The sequence below is a fragment of the Anguilla rostrata genome, chromosome 1 (genome assembly GCF_018555375.3).
Source record: "Anguilla rostrata isolate EN2019 chromosome 1, ASM1855537v3, whole genome shotgun sequence".
Lineage (NCBI taxonomy): Eukaryota > Metazoa > Chordata > Actinopteri > Anguilliformes > Anguillidae > Anguilla > Anguilla rostrata.
In genome coordinates, this window is record NC_057933.1 from 30,265,464 (window position 1) to 30,291,866 (window position 26,403).

Below are 26,403 nucleotides of genomic sequence, written 5' to 3' on the forward strand. Positions count from 1 at the left end.
TTTACCATTTTTCTGAATGTAAACTAATAATCCAAGGGGACTGTTACATAGACCTTCATGAGGTACTAAAATCAATTCATGTTTGTTTAGTGTTACACAAGCTTGCTTGAAGTACACAGAGTGAAAGTTTTTTCCCAAAATATGTTGTAATACCATTGGTTGCGACACAAGTAAACTGCCCTTGCAGAAAAAGAGTTGTTTCATTTAAATCTTAACAGACAGAGGAACAGCTACGAGCATGTGAGTACACCATGTCTGCTTTTCTTACTGATGAGTGTCTGCCTGCTAAAATGTTCGCAGGATACGGCACTCTGCCAAGCATGGCAGAAGTATTAAGTGGCCTCGTTATTTTGACATAAATTAGATAGATAATTTTAGAGGTTAGTAGTAAAATATTTAAATATACAGATATTCAGAACAGAAAGTTTATATTATACTTTGAGTCACAATTTGACTGTTGTTAACATGTGTTAGCCATTAATAACATCTGTTATTCTTTTCACATTTAGGACACTTCATATCTTCCCCACAGTCCTGCTTCTCACCTTCTTGAATGTAGGATTGCCTGCAAAGGAGTGTCCCTTATCTTGCGTATGTTATGCATCAATTACGGACTGTCGCAACGTTCGTCTCACCACTGTTCCCAAAGATATTGTTCAGCAAACGGAGACATTATTTTGTCACATAACCAGCTAACGGTTATCTCTTCCATAGCTTTTTGGAACTTAACAAGCCTAACTTTTTTAGACATATCAAAGAATAATATAATTCCTGAGAATGACACACTGGATTATGTTTGCAATCTATTGTCTCTGGATTTTTCAGAAAATGATATTCAATCAATTCCTACAGATATATTCCAACCAACCCCAAAGCTGGTTTGGTTAAACTTGGCTAGAAATCAATTGAAAGGCCTCCCAAATGACATAATCAGAAATCTACGCAATCTTACTTACCTTGACCTCTCCTTCAATTCCATAGAACTTCAGAATAATACATTTGACAGCCTCTACAGTTTAAACACTTTGATTTTATCTGGCAACAGGCTATCCAGCCTACCAACAATGGTATTTTACACAATATCACAGCTTCAGATTTTGGATTTATCCAATAATAACCTGACATACCTGTCTAGTAAACTCTTTGCCAAAACAGACAGTCTGACAGATTTGATCCTCAGCAACAACAAACTGACTGGATCTGTACTTCCTGCTCTGAGAGGTCTGAGCAATCTGAAATACCTATATTTGTCTAATAACAGTATTTCAACATTGCCACCTCTTCCATTCGAAAGTTTTCCATTACTTCACAAAGTTACACTCTCTAACAACTCTTTATCAGTTCTACCAGATGATCTTTTGAAAGGTTTGCACCAACTTGCAGTGCTTGACTTATCAGGTAATTCCATTGCCCAGTTACCAAAGGAAGTGTTTCCAAATAACAGTAGCTTGCAGTACCTGCATATGGACAGAAACATGTTCTCTGAAATGCCCATGCTGGCTGGTCTACAAAATGTTTTGGAGTTAACTCTTTGCTGCTCTAGAATACAACACTGGCCCTCTGAAGTCACTGTAAGTCATTTAGAATCTTTAGAGACATTGGATCTGTCAAGGAATCTCATTGTGAACTTAGAGTTGAATAAATTGAGGTACAATACAAAGTTAAAGAATGTATTATTAACCAACAACCCAATTTGTGTGAATATGATATATGTTGTTATGCCACTAAAGTGTATTAACTGAAATTAAAAAATATATTTTATCATAATTGATAATAAATCTTGTACTATTTTTTGTACAGCAAACTTTCTTTTTAGATATATCTACATTATGTATTATTTTAGATCATAAGAGACCTATGCGCACGATTAACTGTTTGTAAAATCAATAAACACAATTTAAAATAATCAATGTGTATCACTTAATGTTTGCTGTGTAATAAAATTTTCACGTACGGTCAGGTCAAGAATTATTGGGATACCTGATGGAAATGAAGGAAAAAGCTGTATAAACACAAATAAAGAGCTATATATTTACCCTCAAACATACAAGAAACCTATATACTTTAATTCTAATAAAAGTGTGTTACTATGGTAACGGAACATAAACAATTCATTCACGAGATTTGAGTTCTACTGTGTGTGAAAGGTAAAGACGGCTCGAACACTGCTTTACAAATTCTGTGGGAAAGGGGACCTACCGCATCCGAGCCGCCTCTGATGCGCCTCTGAAGCCCCTTTTAGCTGTGTGAAAGGGGCTTCAGAAGAAAAAAAAGGAGTTTTCGAGACTTTGGATAAAAGCGCTATATAAATGCAGTCCATTTACCATTTTTCTGAATGTAAACTAATAATCCAAGGGGACTGTTACATAGACCTTCATGAGGTACTAAAATCAATTCATGTTTGTTTAGTGTTACACAAGCTTGCTTGAAGTACACAGAGTGAAAGTTTTTTCCCAAAATATGTTGTAATACCATTGGTTGCGACACAAGTAAACTGCCCTTGCAGAAAAAGAGTTGTTTCATTTAAATCTTAACAGACAGAGGAACAGCTACGAGCATGTGAGTACACCATGTCTGCTTTTCTTACTGATGAGTGTCTGCCTGCTAAAATGTTCGCAGGATACGGCACTCTGCCAAGCATGGCAGAAGTATAAGTGGCCTCGTTATTTTGACATAAATTAGATAGATAATTTTAGAGGTTAGTAGTAAAATATTTAAATATACAGATATTCAGAACAGAAAGTTTATATTATACTTTGAGTCACAATTTGACTGTTGTTAACATGTGTTAGCCATTAATAACATCTGTTATTCTTTTCACATTTAGGACACTTCATATCTTCCCCACAGTCCTGCTTCTCACCTTCTTGAATGTAGGATTGCCTGCAAAGGAGTGTCCCTTATCTTGCGTATGTTATGCATCAATTACGGACTGTCGCAACGTTCGTCTCACCACTGTTCCCAAAGATATTGTTCAGCAAACGGAGACATTATTTTTGTCACATAACCAGCTAACGGTTATCTCTTCCATAGCTTTTTGGAACTTAACAAGCCTAACTTTTTTAGACATATCAAAGAATAATATAATTCCTGAGAATGACACACTGGATTATGTTTGCAATCTATTGTCTCTGGATTTTTCAGAAAATGATATTCAATCAATTCCTACAGATATATTCCAACCAACCCCAAAGCTGGTTTGGTTAAACTTGGCTAGAAATCAATTGAAAGGCCTCCCAAATGACATAATCAGAAATCTACGCAATCTTACTTACCTTGACCTCTCCTTCAATTCCATAGAACTTCAGAATAATACATTTGACGGCCTCTACAGTTTAAACACTTTGATTTTATCTGGCAACAGGCTATCCAGCCTACCAACAATGGTATTTTGCACAATATCACAGCTTCAGATTTTGGATTTATCCAATAATAACCTGACATACCTGTCTAGTAAACTCTTTGCCAAAAAAGACAGTCTGACAGATTTGATCCTCAGCAACAACAAACTGACTGGATCTGTACTTCCTGCTCTGAGAGGTCTGAGCAATCTGAAATACCTATATTTGTCTAATAACAGTATTTCAACATTGCCACCTCTTCCATTCAAAAGTTTTCCATTACTTCACAAAGTTACACTCTCTAACAACTCTTTATCAGTTCTACCAGATGATCTTTTGAAAGGTTTGCACCAACTTGCAGTGCTTGACTTATCAGGTAATTCCATTGCTCAGTTACCAAAGGAAGTGTTTCCAAATAACAGTAGCTTGCAGTACCTGCATATGGACAGAAACATGTTCTCTGAAATGCCCATGCTGGCTGGTCTACAAAATGTTTTGGAGTTAACTCTTTGCTGCTCTAGAATACAACACTGGCCCTCTGAAGTCACTGTAAGTCATTTAGAATCTTTAGAGACATTGGATCTGTCAAGGAATCTCATTGTGAACTTAGAGTTGAATAAATTGAGGTACAATACAAAGTTAAAGAATGTATTATTAACCAACAACCCAATTTGTGTGAATATGATATATGTTGTTATGCCACTAAAGTGTATTAACTGAAATTAAAAAATATATTTTATCATAATTGATAATAAATCTTGTACTATTTTTTGTACAGCAAACTTTCTTTTTAGATATATCTACATTATGTATTATTTTAGATCATAAGAGACCTATGCGCATGATTAACTGTTTGTAAAATCAATAAACACAATTTAAAATAATCAATGTGTATCACTTAATGTTTGCTGTGTAATAAAATTTTCACGTACAGTCAGGTCAAGAATTATTGGGATACCTGATGGAAATGAAGGAAAAAGCTGTATAAACACAAATAAAGAGCTATATATTTACCCTCAAACATACAAGAAACCTATATACTTTAATTCTAATAAAAGTGTGTTACTATGGTAACGGAACATAAACAATTCATTCACGAGATTTGAGTTCTACTGTGTGTGAAAGGTAAAGACGGCTCGAACACTGCTTTACAAATTCTGTGGGAAAGGGGACCTACCGCATCCGAGCCGCCTCTGATGCGCCTCTGAAGCCCTTTTAGCTGTGTGAAAGGGGCTTCAGAAGAAAAAAAAGGAGTTTTCGAGACTTTGGATAAAAGCGCTATATAAATGCAGTCCATTTACCATTTTTCTGAATGTAAACTAATAATCCAAGGGGACTGTTACATAGACCTTCATGAGGTACTAAAATCAATTCATGTTTGTTTAGTGTTACACAAGCTTGCTTGAAGTACACAGAGTGAAAGTTTTTTCCCAAAATATGTTGTAATACCATTGGTTGCGACACAAGTAAACTGCCCTTGCAGAAAAAGAGTTGTTTCATTTAAATCTTAACAGACAGAGGAACAGCTACGAGCATGTGAGTACACCATGTCTGCTTTTCTTACTGATGAGTGTCTGCCTGCTAAAATGTTCGCAGGATACGGCACTCTGCCAAGCATGGCAGAAGTATTAAGTGGCCTCGTTATTTTGACATAAATTAGATAGATAATTTTAGAGGTTAGTAGTAAAATATTTAAATATACAGATATTCAGAACAGAAAGTTTATATTATACTTTGAGTCACAATTTGACTGTTGTTAACATGTGTTAGCCATTAATAACATCTGTTATTCTTTTCACATTTAGGACACTTCATATCTTCCCCACAGTCCTGCTTCTCACCTTCTTGAATGTAGGATTGCCTGCAAAGGAGTGTCCCTTATCTTGCGTATGTTATGCATCAATTACGGACTGTCGCAACGTTCGTCTCACCACTGTTCCCAAAGATATTGTTCAGCAAACGGAGACATTATTTTTGTCACATAACCAGCTAACGGTTATCTCTTCCATAGCTTTTTGGAACTTAACAAGCCTAACTTTTTTAGACATATCAAAGAATAATATAATTCCTGAGAATGACACACTGGATTATGTTTGCAATCTATTGTCTCTGGATTTTTCAGAAAATGATATTCAATCAATTCCTACAGATATATTCCAACCAACCCCAAAGCTGGTTTGGTTAAACTTGGCTAGAAATCAATTGAAAGGCCTCCCAAATGACATAATCAGAAATCTACGCAATCTTACTTACCTTGACCTCTCCTTCAATTCCATAGAACTTCAGAATAATACATTTGACGGCCTCTACAGTTTAAACACTTTGATTTTATCTGGCAACAGGCTATCCAGCCTACCAACAATGGTATTTTGCACAATATCACAGCTTCAGATTTTGGATTTATCCAATAATAACCTGACATACCTGTCTAGTAAACTCTTTGCCAAAAAAGACAGTCTGACAGATTTGATCCTCAGCAACAACAAACTGACTGGATCTGTACTTCCTGCTCTGAGAGGTCTGAGCAATCTGAAATACCTATATTTGTCTAATAACAGTATTTCAACATTGCCACCTCTTCCATTCAAAAGTTTTCCATTACTTCACAAAGTTACACTCTCTAACAACTCTTTATCAGTTCTACCAGATGATCTTTTGAAAGGTTTGCACCAACTTGCAGTGCTTGACTTATCAGGTAATTCCATTGCCCAGTTACCAAAGGAAGTGTTTCCAAATAACAGTAGCTTGCAGTACCTGCATATGGACAGAAACATGTTCTCTGAAATGCCATGCTGGCTGGTCTACAAAATGTTTTGGAGTTAACTCTTTGCTGCTCTAGAATACAACACTGGCCCTCTGAAGTCACTGTAAGTCATTTAGAATCTTTAGAGACATTGGATCTGTCAAGGAATCTCATTGTGAACTTAGAGTTGAATAAATTGAGGTACAATACAAAGTTAAAGAATGTATTATTAACCAACAACCCAATTTGTGTGAATATGATATATGTTGTTATGCCACTAAAGTGTATTAACTGAAATTAAAAAATATATTTTATCATAATTGATAATAAATCTTGTACTATTTTTGTACAGCAAACTTTCTTTTTAGATATATCTACATTATGTATTATTTTAGATCATAAGAGACCTATGCGCATGATTAACTGTTTGTAAAATCAATAAACACAATTTAAAATAATCAATGTGTATCACTTAATGTTTGCTGTGTAATAAAATTTTCACGTACAGTCAGGTCAAGAATTATTGGGATACCTGATGGAAATGAAGGAAAAAGCTGTATAAACACAAATAAAGAGCTATATATTTACCCTCAAACATACAAGAAACCTATATACTTTAATTCTAATAAAAGTGTGTTACTATGGTAACGGAACATAAACAATTCATTCACGAGATTTGAGTTCTACTGTGTGTGAAAGGTAAAGACGGCTCGAACACTGCTTTACAAATTCTGTGGGAAAGGGGACCTACCGCATCCGAGCCGCCTCTGATGCGCCTCTGAAGCCCCTTTTAGCTGTGTGAAAGGGGCTTCAGAAGAAAAAAAAGGAGTTTTCGAGACAGCTTTTATTACCGCACTTATGTCTGTGTGAGCACGTTGCGAAGGCTTTTAAAATATCGCATCGAAAACGCCTCTCCCAGTGTTTTCGAGGCGCCTCTACTTGTCAGGGTGCGTGGGGGGTTAGGACCCAAATGCAGAGGGGAAAAAACTCAAAACTCTGAATGATATGAACAAAAGACTTTACTTAAAAGTTCAGGGCAAAAGGGAACAAAAGGCCTCGCAGGGCAACTCTCAAAAAACACCAAGACAAACTTCAAAAAACACAGGAAACCAAGAAAATCCAGAAAATCCAAAAGCACGTGGAAACCAGAACATGGACAGGAACACACAGGGCAGAATCATGGGCAAAGTACACATCACCAAACACAACCAAGGATCCAGCACCTGAGTCTGGGAGAAGGGAACTTAAATAGACAAGACACTGACGAGACACAGCAGGGCACTATGCACAATCAGGCCACAGGGAGGGAAGGGAAAACGAGACAACCAAGAACCAATAATTGAACAATTGAAAACAATAATACAATTAAACATGGTACAAGCAGGACACAAAACAGAAGTGCCACCATCTGGCGGCCCAACAAGGAAAGACAGAGACGGAAACACAGAACCATGACAATAACAAGGGTTTACAGGAAGAGGAGAACCAGAATGGTAGCAAGAACCAGAAATAAACAAAAAGAAACAAAAGAACACAAGAACCTATCCTACTCCAGACACATAGCCAATACATGAACACACACACACACACACACTCGCACAGCCAAATCTACACATGACCACACTTACTCACTCAACCAAATATATACATGAACACACACTCTTTCACTCACACATTCAGCCAAATATTTACATGAACACTCACTCATTCTCTCACCTACACACTCGCTCACACACACACTCGCTCACATTCGCTCACACACACACACACACAAGGGTCTGTTTTGGCCTAGTACAACTATAAGCAGCAGACTTGGACTTGATTATCATTTCTACCGGTGGTTCGTATTTGTAGCAGCATGGTTCAATCTGATTACCTTTGATACACATAATGAACGACAGCATCCCATCTACTGCAAGTCTGTTTCTACACTCTGTTTTGTTCAGGCCAATTGTTGAGAAGACTCGTTCTGCATCCGCATTAGAGTGAAGTAGGCATAGAACAAGCTGTGCCACCTTCCCAAGTCTGGGGAACTGTTCTTTACCGGTTATTCGGCTCTTCCACATAGTCAAATGTGCCCACACCATGTCCATACGATGGAATTGGTCTTCCTCTCCAACACTCATCAGGGCACTTTTCCAGATGGTGTCAGGTATGTCCGTTTCCTCCAGCATCTGGTACTCCAGAAACTCATCTGAAATCCTATCCTGGTCACTTGGGTCCTCAAAAGGAAGAAGGTGATTGTATCTGGGCAAAGACAATTGCAGCAACATTAATTAGAATTGAAAAAATATTCAGATGTTAATTTCTCCATTAGATGATTGAATTCTGTAAATAAAACCTCCATAAAACTATAACTAATTCTCTACCCAAATAGAAAGAAACAACTCTTTTCAATAGCTCACCCATCACAGCAGCTGGTGAAAGTCAAAATCACCCGTTATCTTTATTTAACTTCTCACGTTGTTTAAATTAAGTATTGGTTAAGTGAAAATAAGCATTCAGTAATTTACCTTTGGACAAAGTACAGCACATCATCCACATGCGAGTCTTGTCTCTGCCTAAGGTCCACAAACTCAGCATGTGGCAGCAGGACGTCATTCAGCGGTGGCTTCTTCAATGCATACTCTGTAGACTTTAGCAGGAAGCCTCTTGCTGCCTTGTAGAATTTGGTGACGTCACCCGAGGGAATCTCATGTGGCCTTTGTAGTCAGTCCAATACCAAGTTGGAGATCTGAAAGGCAAAAAAGGTAACACGCTATTTCTCACCCTTGCACCATTTTGCCCACACTATATACCTGTAGATTATTTCAGTTTCTATAAAATGGTCAAATAATATATCAGTCAATTGTATTCACCTGCTAGTTGGTTTTCCTGATCCTGAAATCAACACTCTCCAAACTTGTTGTTCTGAAAGCTGCAGGCTTCAAGAATTTTGACATCGGCTTTCGGATGAATGCCCTCACCTAAAATACAGAAAATATGCAACCCCCCATCCATAAACATTAATGTAAGAATCAATTCTACTATTTGACATTACCAATACACTATCTGAAACAGTTAAGTCATGTACCTGCCCATGGAGTAGATAGGTGCATGGGTGCTGCCTCTGGAACAACAGATTAAACTGGCAGAATGTAGGCAGAAGTGCCTGGTAGAGGGGAGATGAACTTCAACAGGCTCCTCAAAACAGGCACGGAGCTGAGAACACCTGGCTTGCTTTTCGTCTAAAAGACAAAAAGTTCAAAATTAAATAATAAATAGCAAAATTGTATTTTATGTATTTTTCATTATTTACATAAACAATTATAAAGGGACTACATACCAGTGGATCTGAATTAGCTCGTCAGGGCCTTGTAGAGGCGGAGTATGGGGTTGACAGCCAGATCCAAACTGATCCACCTGATGCTCAAATGCTGAAGTACCTCTATGTACTTAGTGTCACAAAACATGCAGAATTCTGAATAGAACAAAATATGTATTTTAGAGTGGTCCTTCAAACAATTTCTGAATCACCGCTTTTGAATATAATAAATGTGTTATGTGGGGATAACTTGCCATCAAGCATGTTCTTCGTCTTAGTGCTGGATTTACACCAGTAGGCAAGTTCGCTACAGAAATCTTCAACATCAAAGCCTGACATCTGGAGGGTTAGTTTTAATAATTTTACATAATGTAAAATGTAGCCAACTCAGTAAAACATTGCAAATGCAGAATGCAGTTGTGACTGTCAAGCCATTACCTCGGAGTACACCAAGCCACCAGCGTGTGCATTATTGTGCACAATGTGGCAGGGACAGCCAGGCCAATGTAGGTGGATGGATTTTGGTCCAGGACACTGCTCTTAATGGAATCCCTGATTCCCAGATTGACACTAGCATTGTCAACTGCAAGGGCCACACAGCTGGCCATGGGATATTGTGCCCTTCCAGCACCTCATTAATTTTGCCTATGCGGTGCCACAGCTGGTCCCTGACGTCAGGCCCATGTTGAGAAATTGTTGAATCACCCCTTGTGAACTCCACAGTTTAACGGTCAGCGGATTCATCTTCTCTCTCCCTGTGACGACACAAATGTATCCAACACTTACAGAATGTTCACAATTCTGTGCGTGACTTGTTGCATTTATTGCTCATGAGTTATAAGAATATATAATAGATTCATTAATTGTACATAGACATAACTCAGCATTCATGGTTAACATACATACTTACCAGTATCGCTGGACCCATCAGTGGCCAAAGAAAGGGGCTGATCACGAAGATTTTTCACCAGCTCATCCATCAAATAGGGGGCTACACACTTTTGACTTTTTAAAAATCATTGATTGTAAAATATCTATAGCGATTAAAAATAAAAGATTTCTCACGTTTTTTTGGGATATCATTCTCTGCCGTAGCATTTGCTTGGTTTTATTTATTTCAATCTCTGGTGGAAAAAAATGGATTTATGTCAATTTACGTTGTGTTGGTGGTCCTGAACTACACTAAATCAAAGTTGTACAATACATGTGTGGTGTGGGGATGGCTGGTTTAAGCAGCCACACCTGCCCTGGGTCAAGCTAATTAGACCTGGCCAATTGGATAATTGGTGAAAAATTAGATAATTGGCCAGGCTAATTGGACCCAGGAACAGGAGTGGCTGCACCTGTGCGTAGTGAGGTAATCACTGCGCACAGGTTAAATCTGCCATCCCCACCCACACCAGGCAGCTTCCGTCATGACAGGGTTAACATCTGCTCATTTGGCTTTACCATCTTGCCAAACCCTCGTGGAATAAATGTGGACTGTTTTGAACATCTTCTCCCTGTGTCTCTGTGCTGGAGGGCCCCAAAGAAAGCCACTTCGGTGGCCTGTGGCAGGCGTGTTTGCCACAGTGGCGCCCAACGTGGGGCTCCTCCGGCACAGGAAAGAGGCACAGGAGGGCCGGCCAGGAAGCACACTGGAGGAGGGGCGGCTGAGGTGTTCCCGACAGGGCTTCGGGCGGATCCTCCGGGCCAGAAATGGGGAGCGGAAGATGACCAGGGAGGGGAAGGAGGCAATCCTCAGCTGGGATGCTGAGGAGCTGCACCTGGCCGAGGAGGCAGGTCAGCGACGGGCGGTGCACGAGAGGTGGTCGCGCCGTGAGCTGGACTTGGCCGGGAAGGCGGGTCAGCCACGGGCGGCGCACGAGCGGTGGCCGCGCCGTTTTGCTTCCTTTCTCGTCCGTTTGGTCGTTTTTTCTTTGTTTTGGCCTGGTTGGTTTGCCCGAGCCCATGAGGGATAAGCCTGCAGCCGCCCGCCAGCAGAGCCGACTGGCGGCCACCACAGCCACGAGGGTTCCTGATCCCAGCACCACAAGCCAGTCCACCAGCCCACCAGCCAGCCACCCCACCACAGCCCCTGGAACAGCCCAAGCCGGTGACGCCCCCACCAGCCAGCAGAGCAGCCCAGGACTTCCCGTGCTCCAGAGGGAGGAGGAAGAAGGCTGCCTTGTCGATCCGAAGGAGGGTCACCGCATGTACTGGACTGTTCCGGGGCCACCCACCCTGACTTTAAAAAAAAATTTTGTAGCGTGTTTAGAGAGGTTTTTATTTTTTATTTGTCTTTTGCTTTGTTGGGAGTGCGGGGGTGGGGGGTGGGGGGTGGGGGGGGGTAGGCTTCGGCCCGTGATTCTCCCTGGCCTCAGTTTGGCGTTGGGGGTATGTGGTGTGGGGATGGCTGGTTTAAGCAGCCACACCTGCCCTGGGTCAAGCTAATTAGACCTGGCCAATTGGATAATTGGTGAAAAATTAGATAATTGGCCAGGCTAATTGGACCCAGGAACAGGAGTGGCTGCACCTGTGCGTAGTGAGGTAATCACTGCGCACAGGTTAAATCTGCCATCCCCACCCACACCAGGCAGCTTCCGTCATGACAGGGTTAACATCTGCTCATTTGGCTTTACCATCTTGCCAAACCCTCGTGGAATAAATGTGGACTGTTTTGAACATCTTCTCCCTGTGTCTCTGTGCTGGAGGGCCCCAAAGAAAGCCACTTCGGTGGCCTGTGGCAGGCGTGTTTGCCACAACATGTCACAACCACGTGTGCTTGTAAGTCTACCCGCCAAGTGCGGTGCCTAGGCTCCAGGTGAAGTTGCCCCTAACTGCTGGTCTGGGATCAGATTTCCCTTCTCAGGTCCTAACTTTAACCATTAGTAGGGGAAGAAAATAACTGACTCACCCAACACCGGTGGCTAGCTAGCTATACCCATGACAATGGCGGTGTCACTGGTTGGAAGAAGGAAAAGGCGTCCACGTCAGACTCGTGGTTGCAGCTCGGGGAGAAGCACCACACCATCTTGGCGAACACCCAGCTAACATTAACTACCTAACTACTACTAATCTAGCTAAGATTAATAAGCTAATAATAACTATAGCTATAAAATTGAAAAGTCTATAACAGTTCCCAGCAAACATGCGACGTCAGGGAGACGTTCAGATCATGTCTGTATAACGTCCATCAGTCCAGACCCACTTTTGTATGTCTGGTGGACGTGCAAAACAGGTTCAATATCTGAACGTCTAGCTAGGACTCCTATTGGACGTCTATGGACGTGCAAGACGGGTTCAATATCTGAACGTCTGATTGGATCCCTTTTAGACGTCTGTGGACATGCAAGACGGGTTCAATATTTGAACATCTGGCTAGGGACCCTCTTGGACGTCTGTGGACGGGCAAGACGGGTTCCATATCTGAATATCTGACTAGGACCCCTTTTGGATGTCTATGGACGTGCAACACAGGTTCAATATTTGAATGTCTGGCTAGGGACCCTCTTGGACGTCTGTGGACGTGCAAGACAGGTTCTATATCTGAATGTCTGACTAGGACCCCTCTTGGATGTCTGTGGACGTGCAATAGAGGTTCATTATCTGAACGTCTGGTCGTGACCCATTTTGGACGTCTGTGGATGTGAAAGCAAAGCTAAATATCTAGACATCTAGCCAGGACCCCTTTTGGAGGTCTACAGACGTCCAAGACAGGTTCGATATCTGAACCAATCTGAAACGTGTCATTCGGAATAGTGCCATTGTGAAATGCTTGAATTTTTTTGACAAATAGTCATGTGAAATACCTGTTAAATAAATAAATAAAAATAATCACATTATTATAAAAACGGCAAAAATGAAATAATATAACATAGTAAGTTGATATTATGTAATTATTTCAGAATTATTCAATTATTTACAACTTTATTTAATAATTTACATTAGTTGCAAAGGGGCGGAAACTTTTCGGGTATTTTGGAAATTTCGCCCAATTTCAATAAAAATCTTATAATAGGGAACTTATTTTTGGGGGGAAATACACATAAGACAATGGCTCTCCGTGCCGGCTGCCTGGCTCTCCGTGCTGGCTGCCGGGCTCTCCGTGTCTTGTGGCATGATTTGGTTAAAATATCCCCATTTAAATTCAGTTGAATTGCAACCCTGCACATTCAGTGTGCATTGCACTCCTCCATCAAATGTACACGTCATTTCCAGAATCGCATTTAAGAAGAATTCAGTAGAATTATAACCCTCTGCATGCACAGAGCACTCTTCCATCACATGTACAAAATGATTCTCAGAATCTTGCATATGCAGTGTTGAGCCCACAATAAAGTTAGGCTTACAATTGTACAGATGTATGTTGAAAATGTCTTTTTTGGAGTGGAATCATAGGGAATGTGTTTTTCTGTTGTTGTAAAGAGTCAACTCTTTTAATTCACAACAATGCTGATTTATTTTGCACACATTCAGTTAGTTTCACAGTTATTGATATTTGACTATATCATTTGATATGATGAGTTTGACTCCTCCAGTGATGTCATCGGAGGACACTGAACCAATTGTGTTGTGTTAATTACAACTCAATTAAATGATCATGAAAAAGTAGCAATAGGTATTGCTATTTTTTCATGTCCATAATTTCATTGAGCTGTAATTAACACAACACAATATTTGTGACATCACTGGAGGACATATTCAAACTCATTAACTCTCAGTAACTGTCAGACTAGATTAATGTGTGTAAAACTGTTTACAGTTGAAGTCGAAAGTTTACACATTACCCAAATCCATTTAAACTCAGTTTTTCACAATTCCTGACATTTAATCTTAGTAAACATTCCCTGTCTTAGGTCAGTTAAGATCACAACTTTATTTTAAGAATGTGAAATGTCAGAATAATAGTAGAGAGAATGATTTATTTCAGCTTTTATTTCTTTCATCACATTCCCAGTGGGTCAGAAGTTTACATACACTCTGTTAGTATTTGGTAGAATTGCCTTTAATTTGTTTAATTTGGGTCAAATGTTTCGGGTAGCCTTCCACAAGCTTCTCATAATACGTTTCTGGAATTTTGACCTGACAGAACTGGTGTAACTGAGTCAGGTTTGTAGGCCTCCTTGCCTGCACACGCCTTTTCAGTTCTGCCCACAAATTTTCTATTGGATTGCGGTCAGGACTTTGTGATGGCCACTCCAATACCTTGCTTTGTTGTCCTTAAGCCATTTTGCCACAACTTTGGAAGTATGCTTAGGGTCATTGTCCATTTGGAAGAGCCATTTGCGACTAAGCTTTAACTTCCTGGCTGATGTCTTGAGATGTTGCTTCAATATATCCACATCATTTTCCTTCCTCATGATGCCATCTATTTTATGAAGTGCACCAGTCCATCCTGCAGCAAAGCACCCCCACAACATGATGCTGCCACCCCCGTGCTTCACGGTTGGGATGGTGTTCTTCAGCTTGCAAGCCTCACCCTTTTTCCTCCAAACATAACGATGGTCATTATGGCCAAACAGTTAAATTTTTGTTTCATCAGGAGTTTTGTTTCATGTGGAGTTGCAAACTGTAGTCTGGCTTTTTTATGGTGGTTTTGGAGTAGTGGCTTCTTTCTTGCTGAGCAGCCTTACAGTTATTGTATAGATCTTATTGGAAGATCTTTTACTGTTCCCAGCATCGTCAAAAAAGTGATCCTTGCATGGTTCTGGATTGATTAGCACTGTTCATTACAAACATTGTTCATTCTAGGAGACAGAACCACTCCTTCCCGGCGTAACGTCTGCAAAGCCCATGGTATAAGTAAGCGACAGGTATTCAGGCATAAACCAGTTTGTGGAGGTCCACAATTTTCTTTCTGAGGTCTTGTCTGATTTCTTTCGAATTTCCCATGATGTCAAGCAAACAGGCACTGAGTTTGAAGGTACGCCTTAAAATACATCCACAGGTACACCTCCAGTTGACTCAAATAATGTCAATTAGCCTATCAGAAGTTTCAAAAGCCATGACATCATTTTCTGGAATTTTCCAAGCTGTTTAAAGGCACAGTCAACTTAGTGTATGTAAACTTCTGACCCACTGGAATTGTGATATAGTGAATTAAAAGTGAAATAATCTGTCTGTAAACAATTGTTGGAAAAATCACTTGTGTCATGCACAAAGCAGATGTCCTAACTGACTTGTCAACACTATAATTTGCTAACATGAAATCTGTGGAGTGGTTAAAAATGAGTTTTAATGACTTCAACCTAAGTGTATGTAAACTTCCGACTTCAACTGTACATGTGTGAGATTATGTGCTAAATAAATCAGCATTGTTTTTCAGTGAAGTGTCCCTTTAACTCATAAGTTAATTGTTAATTCTTAAATTTTTAAATTTCTATTACAAGGGTTTGCAATTATGTCTGTTTCTGTCTGTTTCTATCTGCATATGACATGGTAATTAAATACAGCCTGTGGAAATAACCCTTATATTTCCATTTTATTCCCATTAATTCCCATGGAAAGTTCCCAGATGAGTTAGGCAGCGGCATTCTGAATCATCTGTAGTGGCTGTATGGCACAAGCTGGCAGGCTTGCAAGGAGAGAGTTGCAGTAGTTAAGGCGGGAGGTCACCGTAGCCTGGACGAGCAGCTGGGTAGAGTCCAAAGTCAGGTATGGTCGAATCCTTCTGATGTTGTACAAAAGGAATCTGCAGGACCATGATGTTGCCTTGATGTGCTCCTTGAGGTCCAGTTAGTCATCCAGGACCACCCCCAAGCAGAGTGAGAGGCAGTCACTGTGGTGCCATCAACCGTGATTGAGAGCTCACGTAGTAAGGAGGTCTTGTATGGGAAGAAGAGCAGCTCAGTTTTGTTGAGGTTGAGCTTCAGGTGGTGGCTGGCCATCTAGGTGAAGATGTCAGCCAGGCAGGAAGATATCTTATCATCAACCTGTGAGGCCGAGGGGGGGAAAGAAAAGAAGAGTTGTGTGTCATCTGCATAACAATTATAGGAGAAGTCATGTGAATTAATAACTGAACCAAGGGTTTTGGTGTACTTGGAGAGCAGCAGAGGACCCAGTACAGATCCCTGCGGTACACCTGTAACAGGTACAATTACAGAATCTGATGATTTGGACAAGGAAGAGGAGAACATAACAGTTTCCCAAGCTGTTGACATTTCACGCATAAGTAGTTCTTATTGAATTGCAACATTATAAGACTTACAAGGTTAGTGCTCATTATTTTAATGACTGATGCTTCCATTTATTTTATATACTGCATCTGTCTAGGTGCCATTGTCAAAGCGCCCACCTTTCCCATTCCACCAACAAAGTCCATCCAGATGGGGTCTGCTGGATCTAGCAAAAGGTTCACTGGTATTAAGTATCTATCACTTGAATCTACTAATTTGTTATGTACATAATTTGTTCTTGCATAAGGGCGCGGGCACACGTGCGAATGCAGGCGAATGACCATCGCCTGCCGAGGCGAAATTCGTATCTTGTCGTGCTGAATGTGGGCAGTGCAGGATGTGATGCACACGGAAATCAGTTTGCTGGTTTGTAGTCCGTTTGAGTGGTTGTGGTTGTTGGGCACACATGAGCGGTTGTGATATCACATGAGCAGTTGTTGGTTTTGCGACGGGAAAATGTATACTGAAGATCGTACAATACCGGCTGGTTAGACACAGCAACAATCAAAGTCTCCTCCATCCTGGCTCAGTAAGAAAACTACAGCCAACTACAGGGTCAACCACACACACTTCTTTGCTGTTGGTTGAGGCTGCAAATTTGCCGGTCAAAGTTTACCAAAGTTGAACTCCACACGAATCGAAGATGCAAATTTGCTTCACCACCGGAAGCGAATGTTTTATTCGCCCCTTCGCTTGCATAGAATGGAAGTGAACGGGTGGCGAATATTCGCCAATGTTAATTTTGCGTATGTGTGACCGCGCCCTAATCATAACATGAAGACGGTTACAACATCAGTGTTAATCATTTACATGTGCTCATTTTCAGACTCTGGACATTCAAATCCAGTCAGGTCTAGCCAAGTGGAGGGTGCTGGGTCCAGGGACAGGGACAAGTCCACAGGCAGTGAGTATTCATCACATTATACTAGTCACCTCTAATCCCAAATCATTTAATCAACCACGTTGGGTGTGAATCCAGTTGAATCTCAGAACATTTCTTCTGTATGTCTTCTGTCCATTAACCTGCACTTAGCTGTAAATTAACTCAATGTTTTGTTTTTCAGACTCTGGACATTCAAATGTAAACAGAGCCAGCCAGTCGAGAGGTGCTGGGTCCAGTCAGCAGTCCAGCCACAGTGATGGGTCCCAGCACAGTGACTAGTCCAGGCACAGCGACCAGTCCAGCCACAGCGACGGGTACCAGCACAGCAACCGGTCCAGGCACAGCGACGGGTCCCAGCACAGCAACCGGTCCAGGCACAGCGAAGGGTCCCAGCACAGCAACTGGTACCTACACAGCGACCAGTCCAGGCACATTGACCGCTACCGACACAGCAAGCAGTCCAGGCACAGCGACCAGTCAAGGCACATCGACCGGTAGCGACACAGCAATCTGTCCGGAGACAGCGACCGGCCCGACACAGCAAGCAGTCCAGGCACAAGGTCTGGTCCAGGCACATCGACCGGTACCGACACAGCGAACTGTCCGGGGACAGCGACCGGTCCAGACACAGCAACCAGTCCAGGCACAGCGACCAGTCCGGGCACTAGGGTTGGGCCGATGTAAAAATTTTCAAACAGATTTGATATTATAGACAGGGAATATAGAATCATTGTTTTAATAGAATTAACGACCAGAGGTTGTTAAGCAAAAACCTCTGGTCGTTAATTCTATGAAAACAATGATTCTATCAAGAAAAAATAGTTCCTTCTCGTTTTATACCATACAGTTAGCACCAATTTTGGTCATTTTTGTCATTACATTATTTAAGAAAACTGCATAAGCAAGGCTCCAGAGTGCGACCATTTTGGTCGCACATGCGACCAAAAATCTGTCATTTGCGACTAAACATTTTCATTGCTCGCACCGGTGCGCCTGACATTTAGTAGGTCTGTCTGTGTTACGACGGAGTATTAGGGCCACATTGAGGGAAAAAAAATTCGGAGATTTCGAGAATAAGGTCGTAATATTACGAGAATAAAGTCGTAATATTACAAGAATAAAGTCGTAATTTTACGAGAAAAAAGTCATAATATTATGAGAATGAAGTCGTAAGTTTACGAGAAAAAAGTCATAATATTACGAGAATAAAGTCGTAATTTTAGGCTACGTGTTATTTTAGACTGGAAATATTAGAAGAGCTGCCTGCCGCCTGCGTTAAAATGAGGAAGGTGGAGTATCTTGTGAAGTTATACTTTAGTATAGGTTTCACAAATAAAATACTTAATCTTTTGGCACATCAGCACCATATTATCATAAGTATCAGGACATTGAAAAGATTGTGCAAGAAACTGTGTCTATTCCGAAGAAAGTACCACACAGACTTGGAGGAAATTGCAGGCTCAGGCTGCCATTAGACTGTCCTCTCTCCCGTTTTGTTGGTTGCTGGTAATATATTTTTATTTTAATTATGTTTTTTTTCTCTCGAAATTTTACGATTTTATTCTCGTAATATTATGATTTTTTTCCCCGTAAAATTACGACTTCATTCTCGTAATATTATGACTTTTTTCTTGAAATATTATGACTTCATTCTCATTAAATTGCGACTTTATTCTCGTAATATTACGACTTTATTTTCGTAATATACCTTATTCTCGAAATCTCTGAATTTTTTTCCCCCTCAATGTGGCCCTAATACTCCATCGTACTACAGTGTGTGTATATGTGTAGCGTTATTTATTTTTCCCACCCGCATTCTGCGAAGACCCGCCCCTACTCTGTCTCTGATTGGCTCTGACCCTGATATTCTTCTTCGCTGAATGTGGGTGGGGGAAAAAAATAAGGCATGTATGTGTGAAACCGCGCCCTGTACTCCTCCAGGAGCAGCGCACAGAAAAATTTTGGGTGCACCTAAATTATGTGCTGGTGCACCTAAGTGCAACCAATGTAAAAAGTTAGTCTGAAGCCCTGATAAATCAATCGAATTCATCTCCCTAACACTGTCTTGCTTTTTAAATGGTGTGGTCGCGCAGTGTAGACATAACGTCTTTCTAAGACCCTCTGAAACAGGTTTTGAATGCCAGCTAGCTTTATGATAGGTTCACGGTCACTTGTCACCTAGCCAATATTAAAATTCTTGGTTTGAGGTCAGAATGGTCTCACGGCATGCTTGTTATCCCAGCTAGCTAGCTAGCTAACTATTGAATTGTATTCAAAACAGCGGTTACTATAAACGCAATCATTCACAAACATACAGATGAAAATGCATCCCGTAGCCATGAGTTAAATGCAGAACACCTATTCTACTGTCCAAATAAGGGATGATTCCAATTTGCGGGATGGTTGGCAACCGTAAATAAAGCTAGCAACAGTAACTAGAAATGTGATTCAACGTTGCCATCAATTGTGAAATTGGACTTTGAAAAGGGGAGGGGATGTAACAACAATTCAAAAGCGTAAGAATAATGTTGCTGTTTAAACTGCTTTAGAATGCTGGATTTTGTAGCACATTGATTTTAGAACTGTTAAAAGGCTGAGGTGTCCCTTTACTGAGAAATAATGCCCACCCTTGGACCGATCAGAATCGAGTAGCCTATTCAGTCAAGCCGTTGTATAAACAAACATAATATTATGTTAACCCTCCTGTTATGTTGCGGGTCAAATTGACCCTTTTTAAAGTTTGAAAATCTAGGAAAAATATTTAAAAGTATTTTTTCAGGATGAAACTTCTTCTACTGGGCTTAATTAGTGTAATCAACATGTAAAATTAAAATGATTCATTTATTGTATTTGCAACCCCCCCCCCCCCCCAAAGGCTAAAAGGGGTCAGAAGTGTCAAATTTAGACCATTTCTTTCTTTGCAAATGTGAGACATAAGGTATTTCCTACTCCCTCTCACCATATTTCACCCCAATCACACACACACACACCCGCATGCACACACAATATATTTCACCCCAATCACACACACACACACACCTGCATGCACGCAGGCACGCATGCACACACTCAGACACACACCTGCACGCACGCACACACACACACACACCCGCACGTACGCACACACACAGACACACACACACACACACACAACATATTTCACCCCAATCTAACACACACACACACAAACACTTTCTCCCTATTCTCCCTACCTGAACTGTAAAGTGCGAGAAAGTGCAGATATTACGATGACTTTGACGGGAACCTTTTATTTTCCCACGGGAAAACTCCGCCCACACACAGCGTACACTCAGCGGGGGAGGGGCGAAACATACAAAAGGATCTCTGCATGAGAGTCCTACCAACATTACACTCTGCAGCTACATACAGTATACTCACTGTCAGAGCTTGACAAAATGAGCAACACAAACAAAATGACGACACCCCTGGAGGCTCTGGAATACATTGATCACAACTGTGAAATAGATGAGGATGTGTCTGAAGATGAAGACCATCTTGAGGTCAATTCTGATTATGACGATTCTAATTATGAACCATCAGATTAGGAAATTGCCATTCCTATTCCTCCAAGCAAGACATTCATGTCAAAAAATGGTGAGAAACAGTGGTCCTCATCCCCCAATATACGTCAGGCAACACTGTCTGAAGAAAACATAATAAAGACAGTGCCAGGGCCCACCAGGATGGCAGTGACTCGTGTCAGCTTTTGAGCTGGTCATTCCAAATTCAATACAGAAAATCATTCTAGAAATGAATAATCTAGAAGGGAGGCATGTTTTTGGGGAGAAGTGGAAGGAGCTGGATGAAACGCATTTACATGCGTATTTGGGGCTCCTCATCCTGGCTGGGGTCTATAAGTCGAAGGATGAATCGACAGCCAGCCCGTGGGATGCAGAGACAGGCAGGGCCATATTTCGAGCCACCATGTCTCTGGAGACTTTTCACATTTCCTCCAAAGTAATCCAATTTGATAATCGGGAGACAAGAGCTAGCAGACGGGAGAGAGACAAGCTGGCAGCTATTACGACAGTGTGGGACAAGGGGGTAGAGCGGCTTCCACTACTCTATAACCCAGCTCCTAATGTCACAGTGGATGAAAGGCTGGTGGCATTCAGAGGTCACTGCCCATTTAGGAAATACATGCCTTCCAAACTGGAAAAATATGGCATAAAAATCTAGGCAGCATGTGATGCAAACTCCAGCTATGCATTGAACATGCAAGTTTACACCGAAAACCGGAGCCCCAGAGAAGAATCAGGGCATGAGGGTCGTGCTCAACATGGCACAGGGTCTCAGGGGTCACAACATAACGTGACAATTTTTTCACATCCTACAACCTGAGACAGGAGTTTCTAAAGAGAAAGCTCACAATGGTTGGAACTGTATGAAAAAACAGAACTGAGCTGCCTGCTGAAATTTTGGTGATCAAGAATAGGGCCTCTCAATCATCCAAGTTTGTTTTCACAGACACCACAGCCCTAGTGTCTTACTGCCCCAAAAAGGGAAAAAATGTTGTGCTCATGAGCACTCTCCATAAAAATGCTGAAATCAGCACCAGAGAGGACCAGAAACCAAATATGATCCTAGAATACAATGCTACCAAAGGGGGGGTGGACAACTTGGACAAAGTAACAGGGTCCTACAGCACCAAGCGAATGACTGTGCGCTGGCCTTTAGTCATTTTTTTTTACATTATCAGAATCAGAATCAGAATCGAATTTATTGCCAAGTACATTTACACATACGAGGAATTTGCTTTGGTCAACACACCGAGGCAGCCATCTGCGGCGCCAACGTATTAGATGAGAAATGAGAGAACAGGAGGAAGGAGGAGGAAGAAAAACAGTCCTTTCAATGAAACGAGAGAGCACTCGTTTCATTGAAACGAAGAAAAACCTCAGCACATAGCAACATCATAAAAACATTACAAACATTACAAACATTACAACAAAAACTCGAAGACTTGCACATGTGGTAGGGGGTAGGGTGTCGGGGAGGGGAAGTGTCGCAGCACAGACACTGGGGGGAGCGCGCAGCCGCTCAGGCGCAGCGCATCAACCCTCAGCAGACTGCACTGTAACGGGGGAGGGAGGGGGGGTGGGAGCCAAGAAGGCGTTGAGTAGGAGGTGGTGTGTGTGTTATCTTCATGTGCGTGTGTGTGTAAGTCCATGGACTTCATCTCCACCACAGTCTCAACATTGTCTCTGCCGTCTGATACTGATGACGAGGACACGGCCATTGCCGTGGAGATGACCTCGAAGAGTCCTGATCCAGAGACAAAGTTCCATAGGAGCAGGGAGGTGGGGGTAGGGCCGAGCATCTGGCTGCATAACAATCCAGGAGAGTGGAGAGATATCAGCCTTCCAAGGCCGATGTGGGGGAGCCAATGAGGATAAGGATTGTTTTGGGTTCAGGCAGACTTCTGCATTTTTCATCTACCTTTAGTCCTGTGGTTCTCTCAGCGTTGTTCCAATCATCCGAATTAGTGGCCCATTTCAGTGAGCCGAACCGGCAACTTCTCCAAGTTGGTATCCGTCATGCGAATTTGCGATCCAATCGCATCCAGTTTGCGATTGAGCTCACAAATCGCTTGAGTCTGAGTGTTGACAGCCCTGCCCGTTCCCTCAATGGCGGGCAGCTTCCCAATTAGTGCTGCCAACGCCTTCGGCATTTTGCGATAAATCAGGATGCTGCCAGCTCCAAACAGCAGAAAGCCTGTTATCATAATTCCAATCAAGTAAACGTCTTCAACATCCTCAACGGAAAGGATCGACAGGCACACGACCCTCCACTCATTCCAGGAGTCCATCGTGTATCCGGCTGCAAACGTTCCGTCAGGGCAAGAGGGCTCTCCCTGACCCGTTCTTCTCGTCGAGAAAATACTATCAATTGCGTTGAGAGACCAGTTGATCAGATCCATGCTTTTAGGTTTCGGAGAGAAATGCAGAGAGAGGCTCCGGATAGTTCAGACAGACGCAGCACAAGACAAGAGAGCAGCAAGCAGGGGCAGATAAGGGCAGGGAGGGAGCAGAGGAAAAAGCGTCCGCCTTCGTTGAGAGCAGGAAGCTAAGATATTGATGTATCGGCCTATAATGCGTTCGTCATCTGGACAGAGATTTTTCCTAAGTGGAATGTGTCAAAGCTACACAAGAGGCGCATCTTCCTCGAGGAGCTGGGGAAGGCACTCGTGGTACCGCATATAGAACGGAGGCAGCACATGCCAAGGACCCCAGCCACTGCAGCCACTGTGAGGAAGATCCAGGTGAGGGCTGCACCTAGTACACCAGTGCCTGAGGTAAGTAAGTGTGTATGTATGTGTGTGCGTGCGTGCGTGCGTGTGTGTGTGCGCACATGCATGCGTGTCAGGGGATCGGGATCAGCAAAAAAGACATAGTAAAGTAATCATCATCCTCATCTTTCTAGGTTGCCGCTGGGGGAAAAAGGAAGAGAAAGAGGTGCCAGGTCTGCAGGCCGTCTGATGACATCAAGACAAGCAAAATTAATTTGCGCAAAGCACTCTGTTACGACATGTCACTCGTGTGCTGTGTAGATACACAGATACACACACACACACACACACACACACACACATGCCTTGTTCATATTGCTCATCTCTTGTTCATTTTTGTTCATTTCTGGTTCTAAACATTGTAAATATTGCGTAAATAAAGTTTTCTTTCAATAAAAATCCTTATGACTCATTTGGCTTGATTTTAAGTGAACAGGTCAATTTGACCCTGAACAGAAGAGGTGTCTCACCCCATAAAAAAAGTTTAAAAATGTAAAACAAAATTTTAAAAATGAAATGTTATGTAAAACTAATGTATTTTATATCTAGGTTTTTCCAATGTACAGAAAAAAGAGTTTGAACATGTATTTTTCGTGAAAAACGAGTGAATTATCCTAATGGAACCATGATCTGTGAGAGGTGAATAACACCATTGCACTAAATATTGATTTAATTGTTAGTAATGAGGTACCCAAACAATGTTTATTAGGATTTTTTGGTTTCTGACAACTTTTGGATGTTTAAACATGACCCAGGAACATTTTTGATGTTCCTGACAAATGAACAGAACCGGAGGGTTAATCACGTTGTCATATTGCTTATTACTAATGCAATTTCAGGTTGTATTTAGTGCCGTCGGCACAGGTTGCTGATGTAGGCTACTTTTTAATTTGCCAGAACGTCTCATAATGACAAATGCCGGTTCAGTCGGTTCGCATAAAATCAAACCAGTTTAAGCTCGTACACCGGACCGGACCGGCAAAACCGGAAACTGACCCAACCCTAGTGAACAGAGACCATCTTCACACTATCTTAAAGTCACGTGTATGCTGCCGTGTACCCCACCAGTCGTCATGGGTCTGTGCAGTATTGGCACTTGATATTTGACAGGAGAAATAATAACAAATAAGTATAAGGAACTTTAAACCTGGATGTTTTCACATACAACATGTGAACATGCATACTGCCATGTAACTAGCATATTTATAATTTTTTGTTTTTGTTCAACTCTTGCAGTGGCAGTCATGAAATGGGATAAAGGAACTACAGAGGCTACAATGAAGCATCATGCAGAAGAACATCTTAAACATGCACCAGGGAGGAAGGGAGGTGTAGGGCATACAGGAGTGGAAAATAACTAAGTACTTTTGCATGAGTATTGTACAATTTTAATGCATTTGTACTTGAGTATTTCCAATTTAGGGGACTTTATATTTTTTCTCCCCTGCTGATGGGAGTGCGGGTTTCTCTTGTTCTGTCACGGTACGGGGGGTGGGACCCAGACGCAGAATGGGAAAAAACACGGAACTCAAAAAAGTTGATACAAACAAGACTTTATAAAAAAGCCACGAGGGGCATAAAACGAAAACTAAAAAAAAAATACAAGAAAACAGAACTACACCAGTACAGAAAACAAACGGCAGAAATGCACAGAAACACACAGGCGGAAACAAAGTCAGAAACACAAACAGGTCAAAAACACAGGCAGGTACGTACGGTCTGAAACACAAGTCGGAAACAAACACAAGGAACCAGCACCCGAGTCAAGGGAACAAAGAACTTAAATAGACAGGGGGTAACAAGACACAGGTGAACTCAAAAAACAATCAAACCACAAAAGGAGGGGATAACAAGACACAGGTGGGAACAATGATAGAATAACAAGACAATTGGAAACAATCATACAATTAACAGGGGGGAGCAGGACACATAACAGAAGTGCCGCCATCTGGCGGCCCAACAAGGGAAACACAGACAGGAAAACACAGAACCCTGACATGTTCAGCCCAACTGTGATTTAGATCAGTGGTTCCCAAACTTTTAACCAAGCCCCACCCATTCTTTTTTTCCCCATGGCACCTCAACTCTTCAAAGAAAAAAAAAACAAGGTTTGTAATGTGTCCGTTTTATGAGCAATGAAACGCATGGTCATTTTGCTGCCCCAGTGACTGATATTTTCACACTGCTGCACACCCCGCCCCAACCCAATCAGTAACGTCAGAGTTCCACTTTGGAGGTACTATCAAAAGGCGCATTCCATTGAAAGTCGGAAGTCAGAAGCTCCCAGTTGGAAAATTGGAATTACGACCTCAGTGCCAGGCTCGGAAAGAAACCATACATATGTAAAATATGTAAATAGTTTATCTAAGGGAGAAGCACGTGATCCCGGAAGCAGCTGGTGTTTGTCTGGCTAGTTTCTGAGCACAATATATGAACTGTTATATTAAGCTACCACACTGGTATTGATAAGAATCCAGCTTCAATCGTCTCCGAAAGATGGAAATAATGTTGTTTTATAGTGTATGCCTCCCAGAGTAGAGAGACCAACCCCGAGGTCCCTACTTGGAATTCCGACCTCGAGGGCCATTCCATTGCATTTTTTCTAGTGTAGGAAGTCAGATTTTTCCAAGTTACCACTTAAATGGAATGCACCAAAAAAGCCTGT

The 26,403-nt window shown here is 41.6% G+C and overlaps 3 protein-coding genes and 1 long non-coding RNA gene across 4 annotated transcripts; 3 read left to right on the top strand and 1 right to left on the bottom strand.

Annotated features, from left to right (window-relative positions):
• The first annotated feature begins 127 nt into the window (after positions 1–127).
• Positions 128–1,906, top strand: LOC135254044 (leucine-rich repeat-containing protein 15-like). The gene is made up of 2 exons (XM_064333976.1): positions 128–240; positions 510–1,906. The coding sequence occupies exon 2, from the start codon at positions 594–596 to the stop codon at positions 1,740–1,742; it is 1,149 nt and encodes a 382-aa protein (XP_064190046.1). The 5' UTR covers positions 128–240; positions 510–593; the 3' UTR covers positions 1,743–1,906.
• A 540-nt stretch (positions 1,907–2,446) lies between these two features.
• On the top strand, positions 2,447–4,225 carry LOC135254025 (insulin-like growth factor-binding protein complex acid labile subunit). The gene is made up of 2 exons (XM_064333952.1): positions 2,447–2,559; positions 2,828–4,225. Coding segments are annotated over exons 1-2 (1,236 nt in total). The 5' UTR covers positions 2,447–2,557; the 3' UTR covers positions 4,062–4,225.
• Positions 4,226–4,764: 539 nt separating this feature from the next.
• On the top strand, positions 4,765–6,542 carry LOC135254049 (insulin-like growth factor-binding protein complex acid labile subunit). The gene is made up of 2 exons (XM_064333989.1): positions 4,765–4,877; positions 5,147–6,542. Coding segments are annotated over exons 1-2 (1,020 nt in total). The 5' UTR covers positions 4,765–4,875; the 3' UTR covers positions 6,165–6,542.
• A 546-nt stretch (positions 6,543–7,088) lies between these two features.
• On the bottom strand, positions 7,089–10,103 carry LOC135254054 (uncharacterized). Its single transcript, XR_010329757.1, has 5 exons — positions 9,410–10,103; positions 9,158–9,193; positions 8,943–9,050; positions 8,598–8,818; positions 7,089–8,331 (listed from the first exon to the last, which is right to left on the bottom strand). It is a non-coding gene; the product is annotated as an uncharacterized LOC135254054 (long non-coding RNA).
• Between the last annotated feature and the right edge of the window lie 16,300 nt (positions 10,104–26,403).